The following is a 26,517-nucleotide window of genomic DNA, read 5'->3' as shown; positions in this document are numbered from 1 at the left end:
TAGATGAGGGCAGTGCAGTAGACGTTGTCTACATGGACTTTAGCAAAGCCTTTGACAAGGTACCGCATGGTAGGTTGTTGCAGAAGGTTAAAGCTCACGGGATCCAGGGTGAGGTTGCCAATTGGATTCAAAATTGGCTGGACGACAGAAGGCAGAGGGTGGTTGTCGAGGGTTGTTTTTCAAACTGGAGGCCTGTGACCAGTGGTATGCCTCAGGGATCGGTGCTGTGTCCACTGTTATTTGTGATTTATATTAATGATTTGGATGAGAATTTAGGAGGCATGGTTAGTAAGTTTGCAGATGACACCAAGATTGGTGGCACAGTGGATAGTGAAGAAGGTTATCTAGGATTGCAACGGGATGTTGATCAATTAGGCCAGTGGGCCGACGAATGGCAGATGGAGTTTAATTTCTATAAATGTGAGGTGATGCATTTTGGCAGATCGAATCAGGCCAGGACCTACTCAGTTAATGGTATGGCGTTGGGGAGAGTTATAGAACAAAGAGATCTAGGAGCACAGGTTCATAGCTCCTTGAAGGTGGAGTCGCAGGTGGACAGGGTGGTGAAGAAGGCATTCGGCATGCTTGGTTTCATTGGTCAGAACATTGAATACAGGAGTTGGGATGTCTTGTTGAAGTTGTGCAAGACATTGGTACGGCCACACTTGGAATACTGTGTGCAGTTCTGGTCACCCTATTATAGAAAGGATATTATTAAACTGGAAAGAGTGCAGAAAAGATTTACTAGGATGTTGCCGGGACTTGATGGTTTGAGTTTTAAGGAGAGGCTGGATAGACTGGGACTTTTTTCCCTGGAGCGTAGGAGGCTTAGGGGTGATCTTATAGAGGTCTATAAAATAATGAGGGGCATAGATAAGGTAGATAGTCAACATCTTTTCCCAAAGCTAGGGGAGTCTAAAACTAGAGGGCATAGGTTTAAGGTGAGAGGGGAGAGATTCAGAAGGGCCCAGAGGGGCAATTTCTTCACTCAGAGGGTAGTGAGTGTCTGGAATGGGCTGCCAGAGGTAGTAGTAGAGGCGGGTACAATTGTGTCTTTTAAAAAGCATTTAGATAGTTACATGGGTAAGATGGGTATAGAGGGTTATGGGCCAAGTGCGGGCAACTGGGACTAGCTTAATGGTAAAAACTGGGCGGTATGGACTGGTTGGGCCGAAGGGCCTGTTTCCATGCTGTAAACTTCTATGATTCTATGATAACTGAATAGAGGGATATGTGCCCCGGAAGTGGAGAAGTATTTTAGGTTAGACAGGCAGCATGGTCGGCGCAGGCTTGGAGGGCCGAAGGGCCTGTTCCTGTGCTGAACCTTTGGCCCATCGAGTCTGCACTAACCCTCTGAAAGAGCATCCGACCTAAACCCATTCTCCCACCCTATCCCCGTAACCCCATCTAAACTGCACATCTTTGGACTGTGGGAGGAAACCGTAGCACCCGGAGGAAACCCATGCTGACACAGGGAAAGCGTGCAAATTGCACACAGACAGTCACCCAAAGCCAGAATTGAGCATCCTCAACTTCAGCATATTTCATCATAGTATTTCAAATACATCTTGGCTGTGCCCTTAACAAATGTAACAAGCTTTTGCAAATAAAATAAAAATGAAAAATGTTGAACACACTCAGCAAGCTCTGATAGCAGCTGTAGAGAGAGAAACAGACTCAGCATTTCAGGTCATTGCCTTTTCATCAGAACTGAGATAAGAAATGCAATGGGTTTTGAGCAAAGAATGGGTGAGTCAAGGACAAAGGAAGGTCTGTGATAAGGTGGAAGACAGAAGAGACTGAACTCGATCTTCCAGAGTCAAAGAGCATGATGGTGGGGCAAGAAAATAAACAAAGCCTGTGCCAAGAGCACTGCTGTCTGAAAGCAAATAATAAGAGAACTTATAATCACACGCAATTATAAGTTGAGTTACAAAGCTATTAAATACAAGACCTTAACTATCAAGTGACTGACAAGTACCAGGGAGATATGGCTTTTATCTGGAGTCCATGGTCTGGCAGTGCAGAAAGTGTTGCTGTTTGTCGTTGTCCTTGGCTCTGGTCCTTCTATCGAGAATGTGGATGGTCTTCCTCTTCTTCAGCCGGTGAAGGGTCACTGTTGGTTGCCGTCGAGAGTGCGAATGAGGGGTTGCGTAGCACCTTTTATCCTGGGATGTTTTATCCCGCCTTTTGGGCGGTCCCAAGTGAGCTTCCAATCAATCGATCAGGGCTCGATCACCCGAATCGATTAGGTCCAATCAAGATCCACCACCTTGATGGTGGGGCATGTCCTTACCGGCCATGTCCGTTGGTGTCCAAGGCACTTGGGTCTTTCCAAATAAGGAAACAGACGCCATTGAGTCTGCCACATTGTAGTGATTTGCATTTAAGCCCATTGTCCTGGGATGGCCTCTTGATGACCTTTTTCCTGTGCTATTTGCAAAGTCTGGGCTGCAGCCTTTTGTTTATTTGGAGCTGAAGCCTGTTTGTCCCTGAACGTGGCCACTTTTCCCAGCGTCCTCTGCTGGACGCCATTTTAGGTGGCCACACAGGGAAAACGTGCAGACTCCTCACAGTGACCCAAGCCGGGAATCAAACCTGGGACCCTGGTGCTGTGAAGCAACAGTGCTAACCACTGTGCTACCGTGCCTTCCATATGTGTGTATGATATATGTATATATATATATATATATATATATGTGCTGGCTGGGATGGTGTGTGTGTGCGGCTGCAGCTTGTCGACCTGAGTGTCAATCACGAATCCGGCACCGTTTTTCATTGGAATCGATCGTGTCCACGTGGCGCTGGTGCTAGCCCCTTAAAAGCCGCTGAATTGGTCCAGGCATGGCCTCAGTTTTGCTGTCATGGAACTCCACAAATCCTTCACCAGTGTCAACACTTGTCTCAGGAACGGAGAATCCAGCCGCTGAAATCCTGACATTCATCACAATGATCAGCACGGGAGCACAAGTGGATAGCACTGTGGCTTCCCAGTGCCAGGGTCCCAGGTTCGATTCCCCGTTGGGTCACTGTCCGTTCTCCCCGTGTCTGTGTGGGTTTCCTCCGGGTGCTCCATAGAACATTACAGCGCAGTACAGGCCCTTCGGCCCTCGATGTTGTGCCGACCTGTGAAACCACTCTGAAACCCATCTACACTATTCCCTTATCGTCCATATGTCTATCCAATGACCATTTAAATGCCCTTAGTGTTGGCGAGTCCACTACTGTTGCAGGCAGGGCATTCCACACCCTTACTACTCTCGGAGTAAAGAACCTACCTCTGACATCTGTCTTATATCTATCACCCCTCAATTTAAAGGTATATCCCCTCGTGCTAGACATCACCATCCGAGGAAAAAGGCTCTCACTGTCCACCCTATCCAATCCTCTGATCATCTTGCATGCTTCAATTAAGTCACCTCTTAACCTTCTTCTCTCTAATGAAAACAGCCTCAAGTCCCTCAGCCTTTCCTCATAAGATCTTCCCTCCATACCAGGCAACATTCTGGTAAATCTCCTCTGCACCCTTTCCAATGCTTCCACATCCTTCCTATAATGCGGCGACCAGAATTGCACGCAATACTTCAAATGCGGCCGCACCAGAGTTTTGTACAGCTGCAACATGACCTCATGGCTCCAAAACTCAATCCCTCTACCAATAAAAGCTAACACACCGTACGCCTTCTTAACAACCCTCTCAGCCTGGGTGGCAACTTTCAGGGATCTATGTACATGGACACCGAGATCTCTCTGCTCATCCACATTGCCTGCCAAGAATCTTACCATTAGCCCAGTACTCTGTCTTCCTGTTATTCCTTTCAAAATTAATCACCTCACACTTTTCTGCATTAAACTCCATTTGCCACCTCTCAGCCCAGCGCTGCAGCTTATCTATGTCCCTCTGTAACTTGTAACATCCTTCCGCACTGTCCACAACGCCACTGACTTTAGTATCATCTGCAAATTTACTCACCCATCCTTCTACGCCCTCGTCCAGGTCATTTATAAGAATGACAAACAAGCAGTGGCCCCAAATCAGATCCTTGTGGTACGCCACTAGTAACTGGACTCCAGTCTGAACATTTCCCATCAACCACCACCCTTTGTCTTCTTCCAGCTAGCCAATTTCTGATCCAAACTGCTAAATCACCCTGAATCCCATGCCTCTGTATTTTCTGCAGTAGCCTACCATGGGGAACCTTATCAAACGCTTTACTGAAATGCATATACACCACATCAACTGCTTTACCCTCATCCACCTGTTTGGTCACCTTCTCAGAACTCAATAAGGTTTGTGAGGCACGACCTACCCTTCACAAAACCAGTTTCCTCCCACAGTCCAAAGACGTGCAGGTTAGGTGGATTGGCCATGATAAATTGCCCTTAGTGACCAAAAATGTTAGGAGGGGTTATTGGGTTACGGGGATAGGGTGGAAGTGAGGGTTTAAGTGGGCCGGTGCAGACTCGATGGGCCGAATGGCCTCCTTCTGCACTCTATGTTCTATGTTCATCAATCCAGGATTTAGCCACGGTATGATTCTAACTAGTGACTGGAGGCTGTTTAACAAACAAACAACAAAGGGAACAAAGAAATGTACAGCACATTTCTCACTGACCTATAGTTGATATAGGTCAGTGAGAAATAATTCAATCGATTCCCCAGGTCATTGGGATCTTTCTCAAAACGTGTTCATTCTAGAGACAGAACATTACAACGCAGTACAGGCCCTTCGGCCCTCGGTGTTGCGCCGACCTGTGAAACCACTCTAAAGCCCATCTACACTATTCCCTTATCGTCCATCTGTCTATCCAATGACCATTTGAATGCCCTTAGTGTTGGCGAGTCCACTACTGTTGCAGGCAGGGCATTCCACGCCCTTACTACTCACTGAGTAAAGAACCTACCTCTGACATCTGTCTTATATCTATCTCCCCTCAATTTAAAGCTATGGCCCCTCGTGCTAAGAACAAAGAACAAAGAAAAGTACAGCACAGGAACAGGCCCTTCGGCCCTCCAAGCCCGTGCCGACCATGCTGCCCGACTAAACTACAATCTTCTACACTTCCTGGGTCCGTATCCCTCTATTCCCATCCTATTCATGTATTTGTCAAGATCCCCCTTAAATGTCACTATCGTCCCTGCTTCCACCACCTCCTCCGGTAGCGAGTTCCAGGCACCCACTACCCTCTGCGTGAAAAACTTGCCTCGTACATCTACTCTAAACCTTGCCCCTCTCACCTTAAACCTATGCCCCCTAGTAATTGACCCCTCTACCCCGGGGAAAAGCCTCTGACTATCCACTCTGTCTATGCCCCTCATAATTTTGTAGACCTCAACCTCCTTCGTTCCAGTGAGAACAAACCGAGTTTATTCAGCTGCTCCTCATAGCTAATGCCCTCCATACCAGGCAACATTCTGGTAAATCTCTTCTGCACCCTCTCTAAAGCCTCCACGTCCTTCTGGTAGTGTGGCAACCAGAATTGAACACTATACTCCAACACTATACGCCTAACTAAGGTTCTATACATTGGTTCTATGACTTGCCAATTCTTATACTCAATGCCCCGGCCAATGAAGGCAAGCATGTCGTATGCCTTCTTGACTACCTTCTCCACCTGTGTTGCCCCTTTCAGTGACCTGTGGACCTGTACTCCTAGATCTCTTTGACTTTCAATACTCTTGAGGGTTCTACCATTCACTGTATATTCCCTACCTGCATTAGACCTTCCAAAATTCATTACCTCACATTTGTCCGGATTAAACTCCATCTGCCATCTCTCTGCCCAAGTCTCCAATCAATCTAAATCCTGCTGTATCCTCTGACAGTCCTCATCGCTGTCCGCAATTCCACCAACCTTTGTGTCGTCTGCAAACTTACTAAGCAGACCAGTTACATTTTCCTCCAAATCATTTATATATACTACAAACAGCAAAGGTCCCAGCACTGATCCATGTGGAACACCACTGGTCACAGCCCTCCAATTAGAAAAGCATCCTTCCTTTGCTACTCTCTGCCTTCTATGACCTAGCCAGTTCTGTATCCACCTTGCCAGCTCACCCCTGATCCCGTGTGACTTCACCTTTTGTACTAGTCTACCATGAGGGACCTTGTCAAAGGCCTTACTGAAGTCCATATAGACAACATCCACTGCCCTACCTGCATCAATCATCTTAGTGACCTCCTCGAAAAACTCTATCAAGTTAGTGAGACACAACCTCCCTTTCGCAAAACCATGCTGCCTCTCACTAATACGTCCATTTGCTTCCAAATGGGAGTAGATCCTGTCTCGAAGAATTCTCTCCAGTAATTTCCCTACCACTGAAGTAAGGCTCACTGGCCTGTAGATCCCGGGATTATCCTTGCTACCCTTCTTAAACAGATGAACAACTTTGGCTATTCTCCAGTCCTCCGGGACATCACCTGAAGACAGTGAGGATCCAAAGATTTCTGTCAAGGCCTCAGCAATCTCCTCTCCAGCCTCCTTCAGTATTCTGGGGTAGATCCCATCAGCCCCTGGGGACTTATCTACCTTAATATTTTTTAAGACACCCAACACCTCGTCTTTTTGGATCTCAATGTGACCCAGGCTATCTACACCCCCTTCTCCAGACTCAACATCTACCAATTTCTTCTCTTTGGTGAATACTGATGCAAAGTATTCATTTAGTACCTCGCCCATTTCCTCTGGCTCCACACGTAGATTCCCTTGCCTATCCTTCAGTGGGCCAACCCTTTCTCTGGCTACCCTCTTGCTTTTTATGTACGTGTAAAAAGCCTTGGGATTTTCCTTAACCCTATTTGCCAACCTTTGACATCGGCTTTAACCTTTGCAGAATGTTCACCACAGCGAAACCCATCGATGAAGCTACCCATTGCTCACCCGGAAGAGTTTGATTTATACATGTACATTTTGTTTTCAGCCCATGCTGAACCTGAGCTCGTGAGCTGTACACTGCATTGGACACGTTGGCTGTATTTGGTGAATTCATATCTAGTGTGTATCAAAGGCATTTTCTACATGCCCTGGAAGTAATTGATATGAAAGTGTAGAGGGAATTTACTCTATGGGCTAATGAAGAGATTTAATTCAATATCTTATCTGCCCAAAACCTGTCCTGGAGCCTACGTGAATATTCCTGCAAGTGACCCTGCATGGTTCTGTGAAGAATTTCTTTCTGATATTAGACATGACGTGCCTTCTCCCAATCTGTACATACTTCCTGTAATTGTGACTGAATTAAGAATAGTTTTCTGGATTAATCTTTTCTCTTCCACCCACCTATTCTATATCTCTCCTTTCTCACTTATTAATCCTCTGCAACCTTCCCTCCAAACAGCATTCTCTGGGTCAGTCTCCTGGCCCATTTCAGCATCTTGCCTAGCATTAGGTTGTCACCTTTGTGAGCAGACCTGAGCCCAGCCCCCTTCCCCACTGCTGGGTTCTTGTAGTTCTGAGTTTTATTTTATTAATTTACGGGATGTAGGCGTCGCTGGTTAGGCCAGCATTTATTGCCCATCCCTTGTTGCCCTTCAGAAGGTGGTGGTGAGTTGCCTTCTTGAACTGCTGCAAGTTTTGAGGTGTAGGTACATCCACTGTGCTCCAGGAAGTTGCCCCAGCGACAGTGAAGGAGCGGCGATATATTTCCAAGTCACAGTGGTGGGTGACTTGGAGGGAAATCTCCAGGTAGTGAGGTTCCCAGGTATCTGCTGCTCTTGTCCTTCTAGATGTTAGTTATGTCATGTGTAAGCCAATGTATCAGAGAACACGTTATTAATTCTATTCTACGTAATTTTTTTATTAATTCCTCGACCAGTTGTGGTGTGACCCTGTGTACGCAGTTTGTCAGTTGGTAGATGATAGAACATCAAGGTGAAGAACCTAACTGGAAACATCTAGAACTGTGTAATATGGACTTGGAGAGGAGCATGATGGTTAATTTAACCAAGGCAAAGCCTTGCTCGAATCAGCTTTTGTCAAAAGAATGAAACTGTAGAAGTACCGGCCTGAGGAAAAGGGTAAAGGCATCGAGGAGCAGTCTTGTCGCAGACTCCCTGTTTTCCTGGCCTCCTGTTTTCACACCCAACATTACTTGGCTGGGGAATTGGGAAAAAGTGTCATCCTCCTGGCCCAGCTCAGCACCACTCCCAGGGCTCAGGTTGTGGCCTTTGTGACCAAACCTGAGCCCAGCCCTCGACAGGAGCTACTCCCTTCTACTGTGTTATTGGAGCTCTGAGTGATGACATAAGAACATAAGAACTAGGAGCAGGAGTAGGCCATCTGGCCCCTCGAGCCTGCTCCACCATTCAATGAGATCATGGCTGATCTTTTGTGGACTCAGCTCCACTTTCCGGCCCGAACACCATAACCCTTAATCCCTTTATTCTTCAAAAAACTATCTATCTTAAAAACATTTAATGAAGGAGCCTCTACTGTTTCACTGGGCAAGGAATTCCATAGATTCACAACCCTTTGGGTGAAGAAGTTCCTCCTAAACTCAGTCCTAAATCTACTTCCCCTTATTTTGAGGCTATGCCCCCTAGTTGTGCTTTCACCCGCCAGTGGAAACAACCTGCCCGCATCTATCCTATCTATTCCCTTCACAATCTTATACGTTTCTATAAGATCCTCCCTCATCCTTCTAAATTCCAACGAGTACAGTCCCAGTCTACTCAACCTCTCCTCGTAATCCAACCCCTTCAGCTCTGGGATTAACCTAGTGAATCTCCTCTGCACACCCTCCAGTGCCAGTACGTCCTTTCTCAAGTAAGGAGACCAAAACTGAATACAATACTCCAGGTGTGGCCTCACTAACACCTTATACAATTGCAGCATAACCTCCCTAGTCTTAAACTCCATCCTTCTAGCAATGAAGGACAAAATTCCATTTGCCTTCTTAATCACCTGTTGCACCTGTAAACCAACTTTTTGCGACTCGTGCACTAGCACACCCAGGTCTCTCTGCACGGCAGCATGTTTTAATATTTTATCATTTAAATAATAATCCCTTTTGCTGTTATTCCTACCAAAATTGATAATCTCACATTTGTCAACATTGTATTCCATCTGCCAGACCCTAGCCCGTTCACGTAGCCTATCCAAATCCCTCTGCAGACTTCCAGTATCCTCTGCACATTTTGGTTTACCACTTATCTTAGTGTCGTCTGCAAACTTGGACACATTGCCCTTGGTCCCCAACTCCAAATCATCTATGTAAATTGTGAACAGTTGTGGGCCCAACACTGATCCCTGAGGGACACCACTAACTACTGATTGCCAACCAGAGAAACACCCATTAATCCCCACTCTTTGCTTTCTATTAATTAACCAATCCTCTATCCATGCTACTACTTTCCCCTTAATGCCATGCATCTTTATCCTATGCAGTAACCTTTTGTGTGGCACCTTGTCAAAGGCTTTCTGGAAATCCAGTATACCACATCCATTGGCTCCCCGTTATCTACCGCACTGTTAATGTCCTTAAAAAATTCCACTAAATTAGTTAGGCACGACCTGCCCTTTGTGAACCCATGCTGCATCTGCCCAATGGGATAATTTCCATCCAGGTGCCTCGCTATTTCTTCCTTGATGATAGATTCCAGCATCCTCCCTACTACCGAAGTTAAGCTCACTGGCCTATAATTACCCGCTTGCTGCCTACCTCCTTTTTTAAACAGTGGTGTCACGTTTGCTAATTTCCAATCCGCCGGGACCACCCCAGAGTCTAGTGAATTTTGGTAAATTATCACTAGTGCATTTGCAATTTCCCTAGCCATCTCTTTTAGCACTCTGGGATGCATTCCATCAGGTCCAGGAGACTTGTCTACCTTTAGTCCCATTAGCTTGCCCATCACTACCTCCTTGGTGATAACAATCCTCTCAAGGTCCTCACCTGTCATGAATGAATGAAATGAAATGAAAATGAAAATCGCTTATTGTCACAAGTAGGCTTCAAATGAAGTTACTGTGAAAAGCCCCTAGTCGCCACATTCCAGCGCCTGTTCGGGGAGGCTGGTACGGGAATTGAACCGTGCTGCTGGCCTGCCTTGGTCTGCTTTCAAAGCCAGCGATTTAGCCTTGTGCTAAACCAGCCCCTCATTTCCATCAGTCACTGGCATGTTATTTATGTCTTCCACTGTGAAGACCGACCCAAAAAACCTGTTCAGTTTCTCAGCCATTTCCTCATCTCCCATTATTAAACCTCCCTTCTCATCCTCTAAAGGACCAATATTTACCTTAGCCACTCTTTTTTGTTTTATATATTTGTAGACATGACTGAGCTTTGCAGAACCTGCCTAAAATGAAGGAAATGGCTTGTTCTGATAAGGAGGACAGTAACTAACAAGTCATTTTATAAACGATAAATATCTAAATGGCAGGGTTTGACGTTGTACATTCCTTCCAGAAACAATGTCCCTTTCTACGCAAAGGTTTCTATTATTTTGTGCTGCTGTGTGAAACACCAAAGTGTAGCAAATCTCGATCCTTTTGAGATACACTTCTTGTTTCCTGTATTCTCCTGTGATCAGCCCCTGTTCACTCTTATCCTACTTCATGATTTCCTTCTGCTTGCAGTTGGAATGTTGTAAATATTGGAATATAAACCTAAGGAATTTCCTACCTTTATCCTCTACAATTTCTTTATTTGAAGACCAGATCTGTCCTCCAGATGTGGTGCATTACCTGACAGCTCATTTCCTTCCAGGATTGTGTCAAGGTCAAGAGAGTGAGATCAAGAAGGTAGGGCATGTGCAGTCACAGACATCAACATCCACCCTGTACATTCCTCTTGCTGCTGTACGGATGAGGAAATGTTGCATCGGCCCTGCGAAAGGAGATAACGGCAGGTCTATTGCATCAACTAATCCCTCAACATGAGAGATGGTGAATGGAGGAATCAAAAAATGTAAAGCTCTGGGATCCATGGGCCTCCTCCTTGGGCCAACTGTACAGTTATGGCAGCGGCCACTAATCAGATCTTGGCTCTGCATGCCGGGACTGTTGGAGTTGCCGGCCAATCAGATTGGTTGGCAGCCTCTGAGGGTGGGACTTTCTCTCCCCTGGGGGTGGAGAGCAGGAGTGGAGGGGCAGACGTGCCATTTTTATGTCTGGGGGTAGGGGAGAACTGGTAGCGAGTCAGCTTCAGCAGGGCTGATTTTACCTCCAATGGGAGCGAGCTGTCCATGTATGCCCCTGTAATATTCTGGTGTCTCCACACTCACTGGAGATTTTTGGAACAGGGTATGACCACTTCACCGCCTCACTCACTTAATATCAAGTTCAACAACTTCTGACTGTGAACTCTCCTCCACCTCCACCCCATTTTTATTTCTATCAATTTCTTCCATTGATCCATTTTCCTTCATCATTGTCGTCGTCGTCCCCAACCACCCCACCCAACTTGGACTATCTGTTCCCTGTTCCAAATTGTCCTTTGACACACTGCTTACCGTTGTTCTGCTATTAACACATTCTGATCTCTTAATGTGCCACTATCCGCATCCTTAGCCTTGATCGCCCCCATTTATATTCCCTTTGTCTTTTTGACCACTACGTCGTTGTCAATCTCAACCTATCACTGGCCCTCTATCCAACCCCACTGCTGCACAACATCCCCCCCCCCCCCGGCAGTATAAAATCCTAATTCCAGTTCTCTCCAGCATTGACAAAGATTCATCCAGGCTCAAAACATTAGCTCTGTTCTCTCTCCACAGATGCTGAATGGTTCTAATCTCCATAGAACCATAGAATTCCTACAGTGCAGAAGGAGGCCATTTGGTGCATCAAGTCTGCACCGCCCTCTGAAAGAGCACCCTTGCCATGGTAGTGTCCCTTTAAGAAATGTCTTATCACATGGCTTCAGTGATGTCATTGTGTGGGTGGAATTGGGTGTGGCACTGGGAATTTTTACTTTTTGAGTTTTGGAGCTGGTTTGTGGCTCTGAGTTTTTACTTTCATTTTCACATTTGGCTGCTGTAGACTCAGAAGTATTTTGGCTCGTCTCTCTATTTTCAATTTTAGAGAGTTATTCCAAGGAAGAAACCTTATGATTATAGTTACCTACTGTTTTGGTAAAAAGGGGTTTTTGGTTTATGGGATCTTGTTATTGAATTGGAACAGTTAAGGGGGAATTCATTCAGGGTTCTACATAGATTACTGTAGCAGTGTGGGGTCTTTATGTTTGTAGTTGATAAAATTTGTACTGTGTGTGTTTATACAAATGTTAACTAGATTTGTAGAGTGAATGTGGAGATGATGGAACGGGACTGAGTCAGTGTCAGAGGCCTGGGAAATGGTCAATACCCTCACAGGAGGAGAGAGGATCAACCCAGCAGAGGAAAAGAATAGGAAAAAGCTTATTACTCCACAATGGCGACCTGGGGCCACATGCGGCCTATCTGGATTCTGAGTTTGGGCCATGAGACATTTTGTTGACCATTGCCCACACGCAGGGTTGCCATATTCCACTGATTTCCGTCTGCATAATTTTTTTCCTCCCGGTATGACTGAAGTGAGACACATATAAAGCAAGGGCAAGTGAAGTGAGGAGGGAGAGATTGCACACTACTGCGAGAGCCGTGCACTCCCTCTGCATCCAAAGTGTGATTATTTATTTTGTTTTTCCCATTTGAAGTTGTTGACGGTTCTATTAATGTATAAATGATTAAGCATTTACAATAACTTGTTATGAAATATTTGGTGGGTATTAAATGTATTTAATCTTATTATTGGGGGTGATGGTTCGTGAACAAGCCTGATTTAAATCTTGTGGCTCACTGAGATGGAGGGGGACCACTCAAGCGGCCCACTCACTAGCCTAGGTTGCCCATCACTGCTCTAGCACCATTCAATCCCCAGGATGTCCCAAATGAAGTATGTTTGAAATGGAATTACTATCATTTATGTAGTAAAGGCAGAAACCAACGTATGTACAAGAAGATCCCTCAGACAACACTATAATAACAACTTGACAATCTGCAATACCAGTGCCAGAGCACCAGTGAGAATATCCCTACTTTTCTTCAAATAGAACTGTGGGATCTTTTACATCCACCTGATGGTAAAGGAGGCCTTGTCTCATTCAAGAGACAGTATCTGCAACAGTGCAACACTCCCTCAGTATTGTACTTGAGTGTCAACCTAGATTTCTGAGGTTGTGGGTGGGGGGGGGGGGGGGGAATTGAACCTACAGCCTACTGACTCAGAAACAAGAATACAACTCACTGAGCCACAGTCAGTAAGCATGTGCTAAACTGACTCAGTGACCAAACTAATGGCTGAAATCATGAAGACTTTTAAAAATAATATTTGGATCTAACTGTCTGTATAAAAGTTAGTTTGTGTTTCAAACACAATGTGGCAGGGTTAATAAAGATGTGACAAAGAGCAGAGGCTGTGATTGTCTGAGTAGAGACCAGCTCAGCAGAATGTGACTCTGGCTCTTTCCAGTCGACACTGACTGAATCGTAGCTCATCACAGCCTGCATTGGGAAAACAAGTGAATGTCACAGAGCGAACTGTCCAGTAACCTGCTCTAACACACAGCTACCCTGCACACTCTCTGCAAGTGAATATTAGCAGTATTGGAGGGATAGGATTCTGAGCTGAAACCAGTGTAACCAGTGGAAAGGCACGATTAGGTGCACTATTTAGCTTTAAGTAACGACTTTGGCAGTGGGTTTCTGTACATTTGTCTCACCTTTGTACTGAGTGACATCGGTAAAAGGAGGTCACAAGTGATTCTGGCGTAAACAAGTGCAGTCGTTAGAAGGGTTATTGGAAGCTGTTTGCCATGATCAGAAGTTGCCCAATGCTTTGAGGCTGGCCTCGCATTCTCCACTCATTTATTCTCATCTCGTTATCTCAAAGATGTTTTAAAGCTGGAACCAGAAACTCGCACTGGAAAGGATGGAGAGTGAGGATTGGGTGAGTGTGTGGGGAGGGGATATGGGGAGGGAGACTGTGAAGAGTGGGCATAAGGAGAGGAGGGGTTTGGAGGTGGGGAGTAGAGGGAGGGGGAGTGAGGTGAGCGAAGGTGAGGTGAGAGGGAGCGCAGAGTTAGTGAATGCAGAGAGGGGGAGGATAGAGAGGGAGAGTGTGGACAGGGAGAATGCTCAGGCAGGGTTCGCAGAGAGGAAGAGTGCAAAAAGGGGTAGAACAACCCTTTCCGACCCATACAGAATTGGGACCTGTGATCAATTCCCCAGCAAAGGTGAACCCTCGCTGTCCCATAGATTGGCCAAGGCTGTGCTGCATTGTCCAGGTGACCAACTCCATGGCCTGGAAGCTGGAGTGGCAGTGGGGATGTCGTCGCTGGGTGGAGGAGCCTGTGGGAATTGTAGTCAGCCTCATGCAGCCTCTGAGATCTCTGTGCTGGCTGATCCCAATGGGTATGAGGATCTGGGGGCTAGTCGTGCCATTACTGAAGGAGCAGGCTGTTTGAAGAGTGAGCATGTACCTAATCCTCTCCAAGGCCCCTGGTATCCGAGGCCAGAAGTCAGGACCCAGAGGATATTCCAGCAGCAGTCAGACCGCAACCTGTGTTTCCATGGAGCCATCTTCAGACGCTGGTCACCAGGCAGACAGCCCAGGTTGGAAAGGGTGAAGTGCTGCTCCTCTCGCACCTCTGCCTTTGACCTTGACTATGACCTGAACAAGGTCAGTGCTGACCCTTGCCTGAAGCGGCAAAAGGCCGACACAGTGGATGGGCAGGTTATTAGCCAGCTCCAGCGGATGAGCATGGAGGATGCAGCACCACCAGTCAATGTGGAGATGGAGGCAGAGGAGGCGAGACTGAGAACCTTCGAGAACTGGCCGGCTAGCAACACTATCCAACCACCACAACTGGCCCATGCAGGATTCTTCTACACAGGTAAGCTCAGCACCTCTTCAAAATTGGGGGCAGGTATAGATACAGAGGAGGACTGCGATATGACTGAAAATACAGGAAGGCATTAATAATCCTGCAGAATGTAATCAGCAATGAACTTAAATATTGAAAAGTGTGAAGTGGTATGATAAGGATATAAAAAGTGGTCATGTGGTTGAAAGTGAGGAAGAAAGATATCAATAAATTGACCAGGTGGGCAGAAAAGAGGCAAATGGAATTCAATCCAGACAAGTGTGAGGTAATGCATTTGTGGAGGGCAAACTAGACAAGGGAATACGCAATAAATGGTCGGAACTGAGAAATGTAGATGAACATAAGAATGTACGTCCTCAGATTCCTGAAGGTGGCTGGACACATAGATAGCGTGGTTAAGAAGGCATACAGGACACTTGTCTTTATTAGACAAGCCACAGAATGGAAGCGTACAAGAATACACAGAATGTGCAGGTTAGGTGGGGTTCCGGGGATAGGGTAGTGGACCTAGGTATAGGGTGCTCTTTTGGAGGGTCGGTGCAGAATCTATGGGCCGAATGGCCTCCTTCTGCACTGTAGAATATGGATTCTAAGAGTTGGGAAACTCTGGCAAACCCTGCTCAGAGTTACTGTGTACAGTTCTAGTTACAGGAAGCATGGATTGCAGTAGGAAGAATACCATTGAGATTTATGAGGATACTGTCAAGATTGAAGAATTTTACATATAGGCGAAATTTACATTGATTGTGGACTGGGAACCTAGGGAAGATTTAATTGAGGTGTATAACATTATAACAGACTGAGATAAAGTGGATGTAAAGAAGTTATTTTTGTCAGCTGAGAGGTCAATAGCCAGGGGGAGTAGATAGGGTGGATTCAAAGCTCTCAGCTGTAGGAAACAGATGGCTGTTTCCTACAGCTGATGACAGATGGCTGCTTTAGTGTCTGGAAGCCAATGTCCAGTGGCGTACCACAGGGATTTGTGCTGTGTCCCTATTATTTGTCACTTTTAAAAATGACATAGATAACTATGTGGAGGGTAGGATCAGTAAGTTTGCGGATGACACAAAGACAGGCTGGATGGTTAACAGTGAGGCTGAGAGACTTGGGTTACAGGAAGGTATAGACAGGATGGTCAAATGGGCAGAAAAGTGGCAGATGGAATTTAACCGAGAAAAGTGTGAGGTGTTACACTTTGGAAGGAACAATTTGACAAGGGAATATTCAATGAATGGCATCACACTGGGAAGTCCTGAGGAACAAGAGACCTTGGTCTGTTTGTAAAAAGATCTCTGAAGGCAGAAGGGCAGGTTAATAGGGTGGTGAGAAAGGCATATACCTTTGTCAATCATAATAATAATAATAATAGTCGCTTATTGTCACAAGTAGGATTCAATGAAGTTACTGTGAAAAGCTCCTAGTCACATTAAGGAAGGCATGTTGGAGATATTTATATAGACCATTGGTGAGGCAACAGCTGGAGTACTGTGTGCAGTTCTGGTCACCACATTATAAGAAATTCACCACTTTTGAACACTAAGGGCAGCACGGTAGCATAGTGATTAGCACAGTTGCTTTACAGCTCCAGGGTCCCAGGTTCGATTCCAGACTGGGTCACTGTCTGTGCGGAGTCTGCACGTTCTCCCCGTGTCTGCGTGGATTTCCTCTGGGTGCTCCAGTTTCCTCCCACAGTCCAAAGATGTGCACGTTAGGTGGATTGGCAATGCTAAATTGCCCTTCGTGTCCAAAAAGGGTAAGTGGGGGTTACTGGGTTAAGGAGATAGGGTAGATACGTGGGCTTGAGTAAGGTGCTCTTTGTAAGGGCCGGTGCAGACACGATTTGTACTTCACCCCAGGAGTAATGACTCTGACCAATAGATGGGTTTTATGTTAAATATTTTTTAAACTTTAATTTAAACCAGAGAATCAGTAACCAGAGGACACAGTAACCACGGTGGCCAGGAATCTAACCAGAGAACCGGAGGACACCGTAACCACGGTGGCCAGGAATCTAACCAGAGAACCAGAGGATACAGTAACCACAGTAATCGAGTAGTCCGTGACCAGAGAACCAGAGGATTGGTAACCAGAGGGCACAGTGACCACAGTCATTAATAATCTAACCAAAGGGCACAGTAACCACCGTAATATGTAACCTAACCAGAGGATCGGAATTGAGAGGACACAATAACCACAGTGACCAGTAATCAGTAACCAGAGAATCAGTAACCAAGGGACACAGTAACCAAAGTAACCAGTAATCTAACCGAACAACACAGTAACCAGAGAATCAGTAACCACAGTGACCAGGAATCTAATCCGAGAACCAGAGGATACAGTAACCACAGTAATCCAGTAACCACAGAACCAGAGGATTGGTAACCAGAGGGCACAGTGATCAATAATCTAACCAAAGGGCACAGTAACCAGTAATCAGTAACCAGCGGGCACAGTAACCACCATGACCAGTAACCTAACCAAAGAACCAGAGGATCAGTAATGAGAGGACACAGTAACCACAGTAACCAGTAATCAGTAGCCAGAGATTCAGTAACCAAGGGTCACAGCAACCAAAGTAACCAGTAATCTAACCAAACAACACAGTAACCAGAGAATCAGTAACCAGTGGACATGGTAACCACAGTGACCAGATATCTAACCAGAGAACCAGAAATACAGTAACCCCAGTAATCAGGAACCAGAGGATGGGTAACCAGAGGGCACAGTGACCACAGTAATCGATAATCTAACCAAAGGGCACAGTAACCAGTAATCAGTAACCAGAAAACCATAGAATCAGTCACCAGAAGGCTCATTAGCCACCGCAACCAGTAATCTAACCAGAGGATCAGTAATCAGAGGACATAGTAACCAAAGTAACCAGTAATCTAACCAAACAACACAGTAACCACAGTAACTAGAGAATCAGTAACCGGAGGACACAGTAACCACAGCAACCAGTAATCTAAGCAAAGAACACAGTAACTAGAGAATCAGTAACCAGACGACACAGTAACCACAGAAGCAGGTAATCAGTAACCAGAGGGAAAAGTAACCACAGTAACCAGTAATCTAACCAGAGAATCAGAGGGAACAGTACCTAGAGGACACAGTAACCATAGTAACCAGTAATCAGTCACCAGAGGATCAGTAACCAGAGAACCCAAACAAAAGAACCAGTGGCGACATCAGGACACATTTCTAATACAGTGAGCTGATGTGTTCTGGATGCAGAAATGGGTAGTGGAAGCAGATTCAATAACTTTTAAGAGAATTGGATAATTAACTGCAGGGAGAATATTACAGGGTTACAAGGAAAGACGAGGGGTGCAGGATTAATTGGATCATTGTTTGACACAGACACAACAATGACAACAGGCACAATGGGCTAAATGGGCGGCACGGTAGCACAATGGTTAGCACTGTTGCTTCACAGCTCCAGGGACCCGGGTTCGATTCCCGGCTTGGGTTACTGTCTATATGGAGTCTGCATGTTTCCCCGTGTCTGTTTGGGTTTCCTCCGGGTGCTCTGGTTTCCTCCCACAAGTCCAGAAAGACATGCTTGTTAGGTGAATTGGACATTCTGAATTCTCCCTCAGTGTACCCGAACAGGTGCTGGAATTTGGTGACTAGGGGCTTTTCACAGTAAGTTCGTTGCAGTGTTAATGTAAGCCTACTTGTGATAATAATAAAGATTATTATTATATGGCCTCGTTCTGTGCTCTACCTTTCAATGAGAACATTTCCCTGCCCTGTCCCCATATACATTCATCCACATCTCCAACCTAATCTTCAATCTCAACACAGTTTCTGCCTCAGTCCTAACTCAGGCAGTGAATTCTCTAGACTCACAACTCTCTCTGTGTGAGTGGATGTTTCCGCCCTCTGTTCTAAATCTCTTACACTTAAACTTATGCAGCACTGAGGGAGTTCTGCAATGTCAGAGGTGTCTTTCAAATGAGACATTAAACCAAGGCACGTCTATCCTCACCGGTGAGTGTAAAATACCTCACAGCACTATTTTGAAGAAGTTGTTCTCCCCTATGTCCTGGCCAATATTTATCCCTCAATTAACATCACAAAACAGGTTACGGAAGCTTGTTGCGTGTATATTGACTGCATGTTTCCCATATTACAACAGCAAGATACCATTTCTTTGGATATAAAGCACTTTGGAATATCCTGGCATTGTAAAAGACATTACATAAGTGCAAGTCGATAATTCGTTTCCGTTTGTTTGATGCTGGAGTTGTAATTTCTGGACACTAGTTCTGGAAGCTTTCTGTTTGAATTACATTATATCAGTGTACAAAGTCTTACAACACCAGGTTAAAGTCCAACAGGTTTGTTTCGATGTCACTAGCTTTCGGAGTGCTGCTCCTTCCTCAGGTGAATGAAGAGGTATGTTCCAGAAACATATATATAGACAGATTCAAAGATGCCAGACAATGCTTGGAATTCGAGCATTAGCAGGTGATTACATTTTTACAGATCCAGAGATGGGGTAACCCCAGGTTAGGAGGTGTGAATTGTGTCAAGCCAGGACAGGCTGTTTTAGTAAGCTCAGAGAAGGAGGCAAAAGAGGGGGAGGTGTGGCGCTGCTAGTCAAGAGCAGTATTACGGTGGCGGAGAGGATGCTAGATCGGGACTCTTCTTCCGAGGTAGTATGGGCTGAAGTTAGAAACAGGAAAGGAGAGGTCACCCTGTTGGGAGTTTTTATAGGCCTCCTAATAGTTCTAGGGATGTAGAGGAAAGGATGGCGAAGATGATTCTGGATAAGAGCGAAAGTAACAGGGTAGTTATTATGGGAGACTTTAACTTTCCAAATATTGACTGGAAAAGATATAGTTCGAGTACAATAGATGGGTCGTTTTTTGTACAGTGTGTGCAGGAGGGTTTCCTGAAACAATATGTTGACAGGCCAACAAGAGGCGAGGCCACGTTGGATTTGGTTTTGGGTAATGAACCAGGCCAGGTGTTGGATTTGGAGGTAGGAGAGCACTTTGGGGACAGTGACCACAATTCGGTGACGTTTACGTTAATGATGGAAAGGGATAAGTATACACCGCAGGGCAAGAGTTATAGCTGGGGGAAGGGCAATTATGATGCCATTAGACGTGACTTGGGGGGGATAAGGTGGAGAAGTAGGCTGCAAGTGTTGGGCACACTGGATAAGTGGGGCTTGTTCAAGGATCAGCTACTGCGTGTTCTTGATAAGTATGTACCGGTCAGACAGGGAGGAAGGCGTCGAGCGAGGGAACCGTGGTTTACCAAGGAAGTGGAATCTCTTGTTAAGAGGAAGAAGGAGGCCTATGTGAAGATGAAGTGTGAAGTTTCAGTTGGGGTGATGGATAGTTACAAGGTAGCGAGGAAAGATCTAAAGAGAGAGCTAAGACGAGCAAGGAGGGGACATGAGAAGTATTTGGCAGGAAGGATCAAGGAAAACCCAAAAGCTTTCTATAGGTATGTCAGGAATAAGCGAATGACTAGGGAAAGAGTAGGACCAGTCAAGGACAGGGATGGGAAATTGTGTGTGGAGTCTGAAGAAATAGGCGAGATACTAAATGAATATTTTTCGTCAGTATTCACTCAGGAAAAAGATAATGTTGTGGAGGAGAATGCTGAGCCCCAGGCTAATAGAATAGATGGCATTGAGGTACGTAGGGAAGAGGTGTTGGCAATTCTGGACAGGCTGAAAATAGATAAGTCCCCGGGACCTGATGGGATTTATCCTAGGATTCTCTGGGAGGCCAGGGAAGAGATTGCTGGACCTTTGGCTTTGATTTTTATGTCATCATTGGCTACAGGAATAGTGCCAGAGGACTGGAGGACAGCAAATGTGATCCCTTTGTTCAAAAAGGGGAGCAGAGACAACCCCGGCAACTATAGACCGGTGAGCCTCACGTCTGTAGTGGGTAAAGTCTTGGAGGGGATTATAAGAGACAAGATTTATAATCATCTAGATAGGAATAATATGATCAGGGATAGTCAGCATGGCTTTGTGAAGGGTAGGTCATGCCTCACAAACCTTATTGAGTTCTTTGAGAAGGTGACTGAACAGGTAGATGAGGGTACAGCAGTTGATGTGGTGTATATGGATTTCAGCAAAGCGTTTGATAAGGTTCCCCACGGTAGGCTATTGCAGAAAATACGGAGGCTGGGGATTGAGGGTGATTTAGAGATGTGGATCAGAAATTGGCTAGCTGAAAGAAGACAGAGGGTGGTGGTTGATGGGAAATGTTCAGAATGGAGTACAGTCACAAGTGGCGTACCACAAGGATCTGTTCTGGGGCCGTTGCTGTTTGTCATTTTTATCAATGACCTAGAGGAAGGCGCAGAAGGGTGGGTGAGTAAATTTGCAGATGATACTAAAGTCGGTGGTGTTGTCGATAGTGTGGAAGGATGCAGCAGGTTACAGAGGGATATAGATAAGCTGCAGAGCTGGGCTGAGAGGTGGCAAATGGAGTTTAATGTAGAGAAGTGTGAGGTGATTCACTTTGGAAGGAATAACAGGAATGCGGAATATTTGGCTAATGGTAAAGTTCTTGAAAGTGTGGATGAGCAGAGGGATCTAGGTGTCCATGTACATAGATCCCTGAAAGTTGCCACCCAGGTTGATAGGGTTGTGAAGAAGGCCTATGGAGTGTTGGCCTTTATTGGTAGAGGGATTGAGTTCCGGAGTCGGGAGGTCATGTTGCAGCTGTACAGAACTCTGGTACGGCCGCATTTGGAGTATTGCGTACAGTTCTGGTCACCGCATTATAGGAAGGACGTGGAGGCTTTGGAGCGGGTGCAGAGGAGCTTTACCAGGATGTTGCCTGGTATGGAGGGAAAATCTTGTGAGGAAAGGCTGATGGACTTGAGGTTGTTTTCGTTGGAGAGAAGAAGGTTAAGAGGAGACTTAATAGAGGCATACAAAATGATCAGGGGGCTGGATAGGGTGGACAGTGAGAGCCTTCTCCCGCGGATGGAAATGGCTGGCACGAGGGGACATAGCTTTAAACTGAGGGGTAATAGATATAGGACAGAGGTCAGAGGTAGGTTCTTTACGCAAAGAGTAGTGAGGTCGTGGAATGCCCTACCTGCTACAGTAGTGAACTCTCCAACATTGAGGGCATTTAAAAGTTTATTGAATAAACATATGGATGATAATGGCATAGTGTAGGTTAGATGGCTTTTGTTTCGGTGCAACATCGTGGGCCGAAGGGCCTGTACTGCGCTGTATTGTTCTATGTTCTATGTTCTAGTACAGTTGGTAGGATTTTGCAGGCGAGATGGTGGGGGATTAATGTAATGCGACATGAATCCCAGGTCCCGGTTGAGGCCGCACACATGAGTGCGAGTGCGGGTAACCTGTGGTTACCCCATCTCTAGATCTGTAAAGATTTAATCACCTGCTAATGCTCGCATTCCAAGCATTGTCTGGCATCTTTGAATCTGTCTATATATATGTTCCTGGAACATACTTCTTCATTCACCCGAGGAAGGAGCAGCGCTCTGAAAGCTAGTGACATCGAAACAAACCTGTTGGACTTTAACCTGGTGTTGTAAGACTTCTTACTGTGCTCACCCGAGTCCAACGCCGGCATCTCCACATCTCTGGAGATCAGCAGCAATGTTAGCGGGTATAGCCTGCGGAGCTGTCTCTCTGGAAATCAGCAGCAGTGTTAGCGGGTCTCGCCTGCGGAGCTGTCTCTCTGGAGATCAGCAGCAGCAGTGTTAGAGGGTATAGCCTGCGGAGCTGTCTCTCTGGAGATCATCAGCAGCAGTGTTAAAGGGTATAGACTGCTGAGCTGTCTCTCTGGAGATCAGCAGCAGTGTTAGCGGGTATAGCCTGCAGAGCTGTCTCTCGAGATCAGCAGCAATGTTAGCGGGTATAGCCTGCAGAGTTGTCTCTCTGGAGATCAGCAGCCGTGTTTGCGGGTATGGCCTGCAGAGCTGTCTCTGGAGATCAGCAGCAGCAGTGTTAGCGGGTATAACCTGCGGAGCTGTCTCTCTGGAGATCAGCAGCAGCAGTGTTAGAGGGTATAGCCTGCGGAGCTGTCTCTCTGGAGATCAGCAGCCGTGTTACCGGGTATAGCCTGCAAAGCTGTCTCTCTGGAGATCAGCAGCAGCAGTGTTAAAGGGTATAGCCTGCTGAGCTGTCTCTCTGGAGATCAGCAGCAGCAGTGTTAATGGGTATAGCCTGCGGAGCTGTCTCTCTGGAGATCAGCAGCAGCAGTGTTAGAGGGTATAGCCTGCGGAGCTGTCTCTCTGGAGATCAGCAGCCGTGTTAGCGGGTATAGCCTGCAGAGCTGTCTCTCTGGAGATCAGCAGCAGTGTTAGCGGGTATAGCCTGCTGAGCTGTCTCTCTGGAGATCAGCAGCAATGTTAGCAGGTATAGCCTGCGGAGCTGTCTCTCTGGAGATCTGTAAGAAGTCTTACAACACCAGGTTAAAGTCCAACAGGTTTGTTTCGATGTCACTAGCTTTCAGAGCGCTGCTCCTTCCTCAGGTGAATGAAGAGGTCTGTTCCAGAAACACATATATAGACAGATTCAAAGATGCCAGACAATGCTTGGAATTCGAGCATTAGCAGGTGATTAAATTTTTTACAGAACCAGAGATGGGGTTAAAGAGGTGTGAATTGTGTCAAGCCAGGACAGTTGGTAGGATTTTGCAGGCCAGATGGTGGGGGATGAATGTAATGCGACATGAATCCCACGTCCCGGTTGAGGCCACACACGAGTGTGAGTGCGGATAACCTGGGGTTACCCCATCTCTGGATCTGTAAAGATTTAATCACCTGCTAATGCTCGCATTCCAAGCATTGACTGGCATCTTTGAATCTGTCTATATATATGTTTCTGGAACATACTTCTTATTTCACCCGAGGAAGGAGCAGCGCTCCGAAAGCTAGTGACATCGAATCAAACCTGTTGGACTTTAACCTGGTGTTGTAAGACTTCTTACTGTGCTCACCCCAGTCCAACGCCGGCATCTCCACATCCCTGGAGATCAGCAGCAGTGTTAGCGGGTATAGCCTGCGGAGCTGTCTCTCTGGAGATCAGCAGCAGTGTTAGCGGGTATAGCCGGCGGAGCTGTCTCTCTACAGATCAGCAGCAACAATGTTAGCGGGTATAGCCTGCTGACCTGTCTCTCTGGAGATCAGCAGCCGTGTTAGCGGGTATAGCCTGCGGAGATGTCTCTGTGGTGGTCAACCGCAGTGTTAGTGGGTGTAGCCTGCGGAGCTGTCTCTCTGGAGATCAGCAGCAGCAGTGTTAGCGGGTATAGCCTGCAGAGCTGTCTCTCTGGAGATCAGCAGCTGCAGTGTTAGCGGGTATAGCCTGCTGACCTGTCTCTCTGGAGATCAGCAGCCGTGTTAGCGGGTATAACCTGCGGAGCTGTCTCTCTGGAGATCAGCAGCAGCAGCGTTAGCGGGTATAACCTGCGGAGCTGTCTCTCTGGAGGTCAGCATTAGCATTGTTAGCAGGTATCGCCTGCGGAGCCGTCTCTCTGGAGATCAGCAGCAGCAGTGTTAGCGGGTATAACCTGCGGAGCTGTCTCTCTGGAGATCAGCATTAGCATTGTTAGCAGGTATCGCCTGCGGAGCCGTCTCTCTGGAGATCAGCAGCAGCAGTGTTAGAGGGTATAGCCTGCGGAGCCGTCTCTCTGGAGATCAGCAGCAGCAGTGTCGGCGGGTATCGCCTGAGGAGCTGTCTCTTTGGAGATCAGCAGCAGCAGTTTTACTGGTAATAGCTGGCGGAGCTGTCTCTCTGGTGATCAGCAGCAGTGTTAATGGGTATAGCCTGCGGAGCTGTCTCTCTGGAGATCAGCAGCCGTGTTAGCGGGTACAGCCTGCGGAGCTGTCTCTGTGGTGATCAGCCGCAGTGTTAGCGGGTATAGCCTGCGGAGCTGTCTCTCTGGAGATCAGCAGCTGTGTTAGCGGGTAAAGCATGCGGAGCTGTCTCTCTGGAGATCAGCAGCAGCAGTGTTAGATTGTATAGCCTGCGGAGCTGTCTCTCTGGAGATCAGCAGCAGCAGGTTTAGCGGGTATAGCCTGCGGAGCTGTCTCTCTGGAGATCAGCAGCAGCAGTGTTAGAGGGTATAGCCTGCGGAGTTGTCTCTCTGGAGATCAGCAGCAGCAGTGTTAGAGGGTATAGCCTGCGGAGCTGTCTCTCTGGATATCAGCAGCATTAGCTGGTATAGCCTGCGGAGCTGTCTCTCGAGATCAGCAGCAGCAGTGTCAGTGGGTATAGCCTGCGGAGCTGTCTCTGTGGGGATCAGAAGCAGCAGGGTTAGCAGGTATAGCCTGTGGAGCTGTCTCTTTGGAGATCAGCAGCAGCAGTATTCGCGGGTATAGCCTCTGGAGCTGTCTCTCTGGAGATCAGCAGCAGCAGTGTTAGCGGGCATAGCCTGTGGAGCTGCCCCTCTGGAAATCGGCAGCAGTGTTAGCTGGTATAGCCTGCAGAGCTGTCTCTCGAGATCAGCAGCAGCAGTGTTAGCGATATAGCCTGCGGAGCTGTCTCTCTGGAGATCAGCAGCAGCAGTGTTAGCTTTTTTAGCCTGCGGGACTGTCCCTCCGGAGATCAGCAGTAGCAGTGTCGGCGGGTATCGCCTGAGGAGCTGTCTCTTTGGAGATCAGCAGCAGCAGTTTTACTGGTAATAGCTGGCGGAGCTGTCTCTCTGGTGATCAGCAGCAGTGTTAATGGGTATAGCCTGCGGAGCTGTCTCTCTGGAGATCAGCAGCCGTGTTAGCGGGTACAGCCTGCGGAGCTGTCTCTGTGGTGATCAGCCGCAGTGTTAGCGGGTATAGCCTGCGGAGCTGTCTCTCTGGAGATCAGCAGCCGTGTTAGCGGGTAAAACATGCGGAGCTGTCTCTCTGGAGATCAGCATCAGCATTGTTAGCAGGTATAGCCTGCGGAGCTGTCTCTCTGGAGATCAGCAGCAGCAGTGTTAGATTGTATAGCCTGCGGAGCTGTCTCTCTGGAGATCAGCAGCAGCAGGTTTAGCGGGTATAGCCTGCGGAGCTGTCTCTCTGGAGATCAGCAGCAGCAGTGTTAGAGGGTATAGCCTGCGGAGTTGTCTCTCTGGAGATCAGCAGCAGCAGTGTTAGAGGGTATAGCCTGCGGAGCTGTCTCTCTGGATATCAGCAGCATTAGCTGGTATAGCCTGCGGAGCTGTCTCTCGAGATCAGCAGCAGCAGTGTCAGTGGGTATAGCCTGCGGAGCTGTCTCTGTGGGGATCAGAAGCAGCAGGGTTAGCGGGTATAGCCTGTGGAGCTGTCTCTCTGGAGATCAGAAGCAGCAGTGTCAGTGGGTATAGCCTGTGGAGCTGTCTCTCTGGAGATCAGCAGCAGCAGTATTCGCGGGTATAGCCTCTGGAGCTGTCTCTCTGGAGATCAGCAGCAGCAGTGTTAGCTTTTTTAGTCTGCGGGACTGTCCCTCCGGAGATCAGCAGCAGCAGTGTTAGCGGGCATAGCCTGTGGAGCTGCCCCTCTGGAAATCAGCAGCAGTGTTAGCTGGTATAGCCTGCAGAGCTGTCTCTCGAGATCAGCAGCAGCAGTGTTAGCGAAATAGCCTGCGGAGCTGTCGCTCTGGAGATCAGCAGCAGCAGTGTTAGCTTTTTTAGTCTGCGGGACTGTCCCTCCGGAGATCAGCAGCAGCAGTGTTAGCG

At 47.0% G+C, this 26,517-nt stretch overlaps 1 protein-coding gene across 4 annotated transcripts in view; it reads left to right on the top strand.

The window, feature by feature from the left end:
- The first annotated feature begins 14,036 nt into the window (after window positions 1-14,036).
- LOC140395345 (baculoviral IAP repeat-containing protein 7-like) overlaps window positions 14,037-26,517 on the top strand; it is a 94,039-nt gene continuing 81,558 nt past the window's right edge. For all 4 annotated transcript variants that reach the window (XR_011936163.1, XR_011936162.1, XM_072482985.1 and 1 more), the window contains exon 1: window positions 14,037-14,872. Coding sequence is in view for 2 of the 4 variants with exons in the window: in XM_072482985.1 (XP_072339086.1) it covers window positions 14,305-14,872 (568 nt within the window). In the remaining 2 variants the exon portion in view is untranslated. The remainder of the gene's footprint in view (window positions 14,873-26,517) is intronic.

This window comes from Scyliorhinus torazame, chromosome 18 (assembly GCF_047496885.1).
Source record: "Scyliorhinus torazame isolate Kashiwa2021f chromosome 18, sScyTor2.1, whole genome shotgun sequence".
Classification (NCBI taxonomy): domain Eukaryota; kingdom Metazoa; phylum Chordata; class Chondrichthyes; order Carcharhiniformes; family Scyliorhinidae; genus Scyliorhinus; species Scyliorhinus torazame.
The sequence above is the reverse complement of the archived record's forward strand: the minus strand, read 5'-3'. Positions and strand labels throughout refer to the sequence as shown.